At 34.6% G+C, this 9546-nt stretch overlaps 1 protein-coding gene across 2 annotated transcripts; it reads left to right on the top strand.

Annotated features, from left to right (window-relative positions):
• Positions 1 to 274: 274 nt before the first annotated feature.
• On the top strand, positions 275 to 9047 carry LOC111283417 (putative GTP diphosphokinase RSH1, chloroplastic). Of its 2 annotated transcripts, XM_022871958.2 has the most exons (24): positions 275 to 589; positions 845 to 1035; positions 1579 to 1746; positions 1917 to 1982; positions 2081 to 2173; positions 2252 to 2383; positions 2509 to 2610; positions 2687 to 2764; positions 2841 to 2912; positions 3014 to 3121; positions 3306 to 3403; positions 5092 to 5152; positions 5257 to 5319; positions 5405 to 5461; positions 5551 to 5652; positions 5929 to 6087; positions 6210 to 6341; positions 6446 to 6532; positions 6624 to 6695; positions 7135 to 7221; positions 7326 to 7779; positions 8149 to 8210; positions 8304 to 8372; positions 8554 to 9047. In XM_022871958.2, the coding sequence occupies exons 1-24, from the start codon at positions 565 to 567 to the stop codon at positions 8656 to 8658; spliced, it is 2643 nt and encodes an 880-aa protein (XP_022727693.2). In that variant the 5' UTR covers positions 275 to 564; the 3' UTR covers positions 8659 to 9047. The 2 variants fall into 2 exon arrangements, with proteins under 2 accessions (XP_022727693.2, XP_022727694.2); XM_022871959.2 differs by lacking the exon at positions 7135 to 7221.
• The last annotated feature ends 499 nt before the right edge of the window (positions 9048 to 9546 follow it).

Genomic DNA, 9546 nt, shown 5'->3' with positions numbered 1-9546 from the left:
ATTTATATCATCAAATATAAAATGTAAACAGAAGAAAAAAGGAATAGTAAGATAGAAAATAGCGCAGAGCAAGGGCATTAACGTCAATGAAAATGCACAAAAATGTGGTTTTACGATTCAGCTGTCGACGTGTCGCGTTCACCACTCACCACAACATAGTCCCACGAATAATCAATAAAATCCTTAATTCACGAAAATTCCACCTAGAAATTTACCAACCCAAAATTAAAAATTTCCCTCATATATAGAAATATCTGAAGGGAAGGGTATATTTGTGTGGCTTCAATATTTCTCTCATTTCTCTGTCTAGATTATCTCTTCTCCTCCTTGCTTTAAATCCATAGGTTATTGGTCCAATTTCCATCTCTTCACCTTCTCGCATACAAAAATTAAACCGCGCCCCCCTCCCCCCCCAAAACAAAAACCGTAAAGCTCTCTCGAATTCGAAACCTGAATGAGATAATCCTCGAATTTCTTTATTTTCTCTATCTTCGAGGTGTTTGATGATTGAGTTACTGTTTAATGCTTAGCTCGATTCAATGAGATTACCCTGCTGTTGTAGACATGGCCTATGCTCCTTCCTTAGCCGGTGCGTTTCACTTTTTTTTTTTAATTTAATGTTTAATTTTTTAATTTTCTCCGATTAATGTTTCTATAAGGAATGTGGGAAAAATGACGGAATCTCAGTTCTCGACTGTATTTTATTTCTTCACTATAAATTTCAACTTAGTTTGAATTTTAAGTAATAAAAAGAGTGTGAAGAAATTAATTCTTTTTAATTACTATTTTATTTATTTATTGATTTCTTTTTGCCTTTGTTGGTTTTTGTTTCGTTTGATTGCAGTTTCTGTAGAATGCGTGAATATATGTAAGTTAACGAAAGGGGAAGGAAGTGGAAGGTATGACTGTAGCGTGCTTTCATGTGCTGCGAAAGCTCCAAGAGTGTTAACTGGATTCCTTGCCAGCACTGCTAATCCTGGTCATTCTTCCTCCTTTGCTTACGCCCGCCATGGTAGAAGAAATCGGATCAAATCTGTAAGTTCATTTCTATTCTTCCCTTTTAGTGTTTTTTAGATTCTTAGAATTTCAAAGTTTTTAAAAGTATATCTTGCATTTGAGATGATATTAGATTCAGTTTATTGTATTTCATGCATTTTTTAGTTGATTTGAATTATGGTTGATGTTGTGGTTTGAGAATAGGACCTTGATTCTTGTAATCTACCTTCCAATCAGATTGGAAACGGGTATGTAGAAAGGGTTTTTAATGTGAGGTTGACGAATATGAAATGTTTTGCTGTGTTCAGATTGACTGTAAGTTGGTGTGTTTCTTTAGTACGTGGAATTGTTCAAAAGTTCCTTGCTGGTGTATGAATTTAAGAATTGGAGTGTTTTAGATTAAAGGGTAGAACATATGGAAAAAACATTTAGTACCAGGCAACTCAAACATCAATTTTTTTTAACGCCATTTAGGTGGAATATTCATCTTTTATTTGAATTATGTGCTTTTTGTATGTCTTTTATACGAACCGTATGTATAGTTGTTTATTTTGTGATAGTTTAATCTTGTGTTTTCGCCAGGCTCTTGATGTTGGACGATGGTATTCAAAGGATGTTTTTGAGTTTCTACTGCTTGGAAAAGTCTTCAGATCAAGCTTGCTTTATGTTGGTTGTAAAAGATGGCAGTTGTGTAGTTCTTCATCTTTCTCTTCAGATTCTAATGAGGTTTCTCCTGAAAGGTTCTGGGAGGTACAATTGACTGTTTTGAACCTCCTCTCTATAACAGTATCGATTATTCTGTATGCATGGCTTTTACTATGATATGTTCAAACTTATAGTCTTATGCTGATCATTCTGATAATTGCATTAGGATCTGTCAAACTTTAGTCTTATGCTGACCATTCTGATAATTGCATTAGGATCTGAAGCCAACCATATCATACCTTTCACCTAAAGAGTTGGAATTGGTCTATAATGCTCTCAAAGTAAGGCCTTTGCTTTGCAAAAATTGTTTCCATGCACTTTCTGAAAAATATCTCTGACATTGTGGGTATATCTATATGTTGTTTTTTGTTTGGTACAGTTAGCTTTTGAGGCACATGATGGTCAAAAGAGACGGAGTGGAGAGCCTTTCATCATTCATCCAGTTGAAGTTGCACGTATTCTTGGGGAACTTGTGAGTTAATAGAAGTATGCTCTCATTGAAAAATGTATTCTGCATCTTAAGTCTAACTTGCCTCAACTATTATTCTAGGAATTGGATTGGGAGTCTATTGCAGCTGGATTGCTTCATGACACTGTGGAAGATACAAATGTTGTTACATTTGAAAGAATAGAAGAGGAGTTTGGTCCTACTGTACGCCGCATTGTAGAAGGAGAGACTAAGGTGCTTTATTGATACTTCTACATACAAATATTATTAATGTATTTGTCTAGCTTGAATGTCATGTTAGACAAAACTCTAGATAGTTTTGGCTCATTTTGGCTTCTTTTATTCTTTTTCCCGAACAGGTATCCAAGTTGGGAAAATTGAAGTATAAGAATGAAAATGATTCAGTACAAGATGTTAAGGCTGATGACCTGCGGCAGATGTTTCTGGCCATGACAGAGGAGGTGAGTTTTTTTTTTTTTTTTATTTGCTTATGTTTTTATGGAAAGTAATGCAATAACCAAATGGTTTGCTTTTTAGGTTCGTGTCATCATTGTCAAATTAGCTGACAGATTGCATAATATGCGCACACTTTCACACATGCCTCGACATAAACAGGTTGGTGAAACAAGTCCAACCCTATTTATTTATATACCATTCACTTATTCATTTTAACATTATTGTATAATTTCAGTCCAGCATTGCAATGGAGACATTGCAGGTCTTTGCTCCTTTGGCAAAATTGTTGGGGATGTATCAAATCAAGGTTCATCATTATGCTTCCTTTTGAAAATACTATTTTCATTTTATGCTCATGAATTCAAGATAATATCTGGTTTTAACACATAATCTGATTGCAATTTGCAGTCTGAACTTGAAAATTTATCCTTCATGTATACAAATCCTGAAGATTATGCCCAAGTGAAGAGAAGAGTTGCTGACCTCTATAAAGAACATGAAAAAGAGCTCGTGGAGGTAAATTTTGCCCTCTTTTGCTTAACAATAATTTAGGTAGATCTCTAAAAATATTATCTATTTGATAATTGACATAGTAGTTTAATGTTGAAAGTCCACTTTATGAATTGTCAAGTTATGAGGTTCTTGAACTGATGTCATGTCTACTTAGTTATGATTAGCTTTTTTTTTTTTTGGGAACTAGGCAGACAAAATTTTGATGAAAAAGATTGAGAATGATCACTTCCTGGATCTTATGACTCTTAAAACCGAAATTCGTGCAGTGTGCAAGGAACCTTACAGGTGAAGCCTTTAGTCTCTTTTTTCGGCATTTTGTATGTTATTTATTCAGTTCTCTTCTTCATGATACACGTTTAGAAGTTTTGGGGATTATTTCAAGCTGCATTTTATGTCTACCATCTATAGGTGAGTAGGTTTATTAGGAATGTCATTAATCAAAGAAGACCAAGATGCAAAATTTCATATTGTTCTATCACATGTATTTGCGTTTGCTGATTATGTGGGGACTATGTACGAGTAATTGGGTATGTCGTAGAAATGACCTACCGTATGGTTCTAAGGTAGTTTTAGGGGAGAACAAATGGTCGGTTCGATTAATTCGGTTGTAAATTTTTGAAAACTGACTAAACCAAGTTAATTCTATAAAATATCGAACTGACTGATGGAACTAAGGGAAACTAAAAGTAACCGAACTGACTTAAGTTGGTCGGTTACGGTTGGTTGGTTGGTTACAGTTGGTTATCTCGTTTCTGATTTTGTGGTGGGCTGCAAATTGTTGAGGATTGTGCAGGAGAAAGATGCAAGCCATCTGGGCAACAGCTTCATGGCCTTAACTATAGTGACCAAAATATGATGCAACTTTAAGGGGAAAAAAAATTAACTCAAACATCCATCAAACTCCATGTTCTTTTGATGGGAAAAAGAAAAAAGAAAAAGAAACCTAGTTATAGTAAGCCAATAACCAATTATGCAACATCATACAACTCAAAGCTAAAGATGAAGAACCACTATATACAAAAAATTTGTAAAACATATAAGATTTTGAAGAAATAAAATGAAGCAAATAAAACAAATAATGCAACAAAATTAACTGTTTTGCAGTTTGGGTCACTGACCTTTTATGGTGAGCAACCTTCAGCTAGCGGAGCCATGGAGGAAGAAAAAAATAAAATCGTTGTCCGTTGATGGTTGTGGAGTCGATTTGTGACTTGCTGAGTTGTGATTCAAAGAAACAGAGAGAGAAGAAATAGTCCAAACTCAGAAGGGAAAGGGCAAAAGGCTGGCTGGTGTTGGGTTGATCGGTGGTCACTTGTGGAGGGACTGGATGGTTGGTAGCAACCAAGTGCTGACTGTAACAGGAGTCCAGAGGTCTGTGAGGTGGTGTGGGTGGGAGGGTGAGGCTGCAAAAGACGGAGCAAATGAGAGGAAAACATTTGGGGCTAGGGTTTCATTTGGTAAAATGGGTAAAACTGTAAAAGGTTAAAAAATATTAATAATATATTTATTTAATTTAATTAGTGTAATTTGGTTTTTTCGGTTGGTTCGAGTATCAAAATCTAACACCGACAACCAACTGAAAAACTGCTAAAACCGAGGTGAAAACTGCCATACACCTGAAACCTACTGCAAATGGTTTTTGTTGGGATAGTCGGTTTTCACCTATTAATGCTTAACCCTAGCTAGTTTTGTGGGTGACAAATGGGGCTGGGAGTATGTGATCCGTGATTTCTTCCTTCATTTTTCAAAGAGCAGAGGAGATGCCATTTGACCTGAAGACAGTTAGATTGAGTGACCTGTAAGATATCATTTTGAATATCTGTATCGAACATGGTGTTACTTTGAATATCTGTAGCTAATTTTCCCTTCCCCATGGCCCGCTTTGCCTCTTGTTATGATGGCTTTTGAAGGCTTGTTTGGCAGGCTGTTGGGTGATAATTTCCTTATGTGTAATTGTTGTTATTGGATCACAGTATTTACAAATCTGTGCTCAAATCTAAGGGTTCAATCAGTGAGGTTAACCAAATTGCCCAGGTCTGTTCTGATATTTCCTTGAACCATCATGACATCTATACTGAAACTTTTCTCATGGTTTATTTTTGCTTATGGACACATTGATTCCTGTTGGTTATAAACAGCTTCGTATAGTCATAAAACCAAAGCCATCAGTTGGAGTTGGGCCTTTGTATAGTCCACAGCAGGTGACTTTTTGTGCCAATGCAAAAAGTACTTGGTTGTCTTAAAGAGCATCTGTACTTGGGTAACAATTGAACTTACGTTGTGCAGATTTGCTACCATGTTCTTGGGTTGGTACATGGTATCTGGACTCCTGTTCCTAGAGCTGTATGTATCCTTCTTTCTCCTCGTTTCTGGTATCCATTTGGTATTAGGTTGTTGATAATTTAGTGATTATTGGTCTTACTTTTGAACAGATGAAAGACTACATAGCAACACCAAAGCCTAATGGCTATCAAAGTCTTCATACAACCGTAATTCCATTTTTGTATGAAAGCATGTTTCGCCTTGAAGTTCAGGTTCTTACATTCTCAATATTCCTTTCAGCTATTTCTGAAACAAAGTTTTGCTAAGTTAAATTATTTGAAATGAAATTTTTAATGTGAGAGTATCCTTAAGTTCTTTCCAAACAATTTTGAATCTTCTGATGAATATTGAAGTAATTATTATTGACTCATTCAAGTTAATAATGTATCAAAAGGTGAATGTTCAAATGATGCTCATTGTAATTTATTTTTTTTTTTTTTTAAAGTTTGCAACATATTTGATTAAATATTTTTGTTGGTTTCTGGCAGATTAGAACTGAAGAGATGGATTTGATAGCTGAGAGAGGCATTGCTGCTCATTATAGTGGGAGAGTCGTTGTTACTGGTCTAGTTGGGCATGCAGTGCCAAATGGTAGAAATTCAAGAGGGAAAATGGTTTGCCTTAACAATGCAAGCATAGCACTCAGGGTATACCTAGTTCCCTTGACAAATTGTCATTAAGAATCATCCTTAAAGGAATTTCTTAGCACCTTTTAAAATTCCCTGACAAGAATGCTAATTTTATGAATGAGGCCCTTTCTTTTCTCCAGGTTGGTTGGCTCAATGCAATTAGAGAATGGCAAAAGGAGTTTGTTGGCAACATGAGTTCTAGAGAATTTGTGGATACCATCACCAGAGATCTCCTAGGTAGTCGTGTCTTTGTCTTTAGCCCAAGGGGAGAGGTATGATAATTCACATACCATACTTTGTGCTTTTATTTCTGCTAAAATATTGACAAGATTTTGTGAGGACTAGTGTTTTCATAAATATTTCATGTGATGGACAGATTAAAAATTTGCCTAGAGGGGCTACTGTGATTGATTATGCCTACATGATACACACTGATATCGGAAACAAAATGGTGGCTGCAAAGGTATTTTTCTATTTCGTATCACTAATTATCTGTTTCCAGTGTCAGCCTACAACAAAAGGCACAAGTTTAATGCTTGACCTTCTCATTGCAGGTCAATGGTAATCTTGTTTCTCCCACGCATGTACTTGCCAATGCAGAAGTTGTGGAGATTATCACCTATGACGTTAGTATATATTGACCATGGCCCAATACTTTTCCATTTTGCTGAACTTATAGTCAAACATGTTTCCTTATTTTTTAAATTGTGGGATAACTTCTATTTCCTATGCATGATAAATATATAGTATTTGCGTTTCTTTTTCTTTCAAAATTTTGAAACTAGAAGTTAGGACCACGAAATTCAGAGTATTTTAACATGCATTATTGAAGAGATTTACATGTATTTACTATTTTGTCAGTTGTGACAGAATAAAAGTGACATAGGTTGCTAGTTGAAGTACTTAGAAAAAATCTAGTTATTGCTGTTTGATATCTTATCTGCATTCTCATTTTCCCATTATTCTAAGTTCACCAGGTTGCAGCATTGATATTATAGGTTATTTGTGCAAAAGCAATAAGCCTTTTTTTTTTTAAATAATTTACAACTTTGCCTCTTGTTCCAGGCACTCTCAAGCAAATCAGCTTTTCAAAAGCATAAACAGTGGTTGCAACATGCTAAAACACGTAGTGCCAGGCATAAAATCATGAAAGTAGGTTGATTTCATGGAGAATGAAACTATGAATTTTATATATATATATTTGTTCTCTCTTAATTGTCGATGCTTTGATTGTCTAAATTACTACTTATATTTAGTTCTTGAGGGAGCAAGCTGCACTATCTGCTGTGGAAATAACAACAGATAGAGTAAATGACTTCATTGCCGATTCTGAAGAGGAGACTGAATTGGAAGATCTCTCACATATTTCCAGATGGAGCAAACCTCTACGTGAGAAGATCCTGAGGAACGTTGTGGACTTTTCATCCCCTGGAAGTTGTGAAGATGCCTTGATGGCAAAAAATGGAAGTATTTGGGTCCCTAAAGTCAACGGGAAACATAACAAACATGTCCAGCGTGTGGGTTTGAAGGTCAATGGGGACTTTTTATCACTGGGCAATGGTGCTGCAAAAATGATACCTGCAAACATTCCCCCACACAAGGATGTATTGCCTGGCTTGGAATGTTGGCAAGCCAGTAAAATTGCCCTATGGCACAATCTTGAAGGACATTCTATCCAGTGGTTTTCTGTTGTTTGTATAGACCGAAGAGGTAAATCATTTGGTAATTATGTTTACGATTGTTTTACACTTGCTTTTCATAGAAGGTTTTTATTATAAGTGGCATACAAATCCAAACAATTAGAGGAAGTAGGCACTTATAGGATTGCTGGAAAATTAGGTAGGGATAAAATGAGAATGCTGAATTACAGTCCTCTAGTTGACTTGTTTCCTTTTTCTGCTGTCAGAGGAAATGTGGATCATCCTACTAAGCTATTCTTATAGACATTAGTCTTAGTCTTTAGAACCATGTTGTCAATGTTCTATCACCAGAGCATTTAGATTTAATATTCCATCATTTTCAGCCATTTAGATTACATCAAACTGTTTTTTATGTGTCTAATTGCAAATGTGATTTTAGGAATAATGGCTGAGGTCACAACAGCATTGGCTGCTGTAGGCATCAACATATGCTCCTGTGTGGTGAGTGGTTTAAATTCATCAATCATTTAGCAGTTTACTTCTGAGTGTTAAGTGTTTGCTAGTTCCATAACATCTTTACTTTCTTTTTTTCAGGCTGAGATTGATAGAGGAAGGGGAATGGCTGTCATGTTATTTCATGTTGAAGCCAACCTGGAAATTTTGGTACTGTGTTCAGATCTATTTTAATTCAATTTTGTTTCTTATATTCCTTTTTACCTTTTCTACTTTTTCAATTGCCCCCTTGTATCTGTATGTGTGCATGTGTGAGAAGGAGTTTTATGTTTTTAAAGTGCCATGAGATGAATTACATATTGACACAAGGAACTGCTCCATTCTGTCTCAGGTTAATGCTTCTTCAAGGGTGGATCTAATCCTGGGTGTTCTGGGATGGTCTATTGGTTGCAGCTGGCCATGCTCAATTGAAAACAACCAACTTCGTGAGTGCTAACTCGACGATGGATCCAATCAATCCAACTAGTTGACCCAGCCATTGCAAGCTTGGGTATGAAGTTTTGTCCCCCATTGTTCTTACAGTAAAATTTGCTATGTTAGTCTATAATCTTCATCTATTTGTTAGACCCTTATAACCAAACAAACCAGGAGCCAAAGTAAGTTGACTCTGGTTCAGGGCACTGTATATAGAAAGAAAAGAGAAGGTTAGAGTTGAGTATACACTTGTAAAGATGCCTATACGTAAGGATAGGTAAACACTTACGTTTTCTTAAGTATCATTCATGTAATACCTATTCTTTTCCTTTCCCTTGGTTCGTGGCTTGTATTTTTATTGGATTCCAATTTGAGAAACATTTTCATAATAAATTTTGGTAATTTGAGACACTACACGATATAAAACTGATAAAAAAAAATCATTTGTGTTTTAAAAAATGTGTTTTGTATTGATTCATGTTGACACAAATTTTCATACGATACAAGTCATATCTTAATATATTTAAATACATGTAAAACACGAAAAACACAATTAGTTATAATAGGTAACACTGATATATGTGTAATGTATGATATGATATAAAAATTACGTGTAATCTAGTTTTGTTATATATGTTTAACATGTTTAAATGTGTAATACATTTTTTATATTTATTTTAATTTAATATAAACATATAAAGATTATTTTCATTTTTAATCTTTTAATTATGATAATTAATTATTCAATATCATATAAATGTTATTTTAAATATTTAATTATTATATTCATTTAATAATTGTTATAAAATTATTTTTTATGTTAATAATATAAATACAATATAAAAATTAGTATTAGTCTTATAAATCATTATTTTATTTTTTAATTTTTAATAGTTAATTATTTTGAATT

The sequence above is a fragment of the Durio zibethinus genome, chromosome 3 (genome assembly GCF_047325235.1).
Source record: "Durio zibethinus cultivar Kanyao isolate XHJ-2024 chromosome 3, ASM4732523v1, whole genome shotgun sequence".
Taxonomy (NCBI): domain Eukaryota; kingdom Viridiplantae; phylum Streptophyta; class Magnoliopsida; order Malvales; family Malvaceae; genus Durio; species Durio zibethinus.
This window is presented reverse-complemented; position numbering and strand designations above follow the sequence as displayed.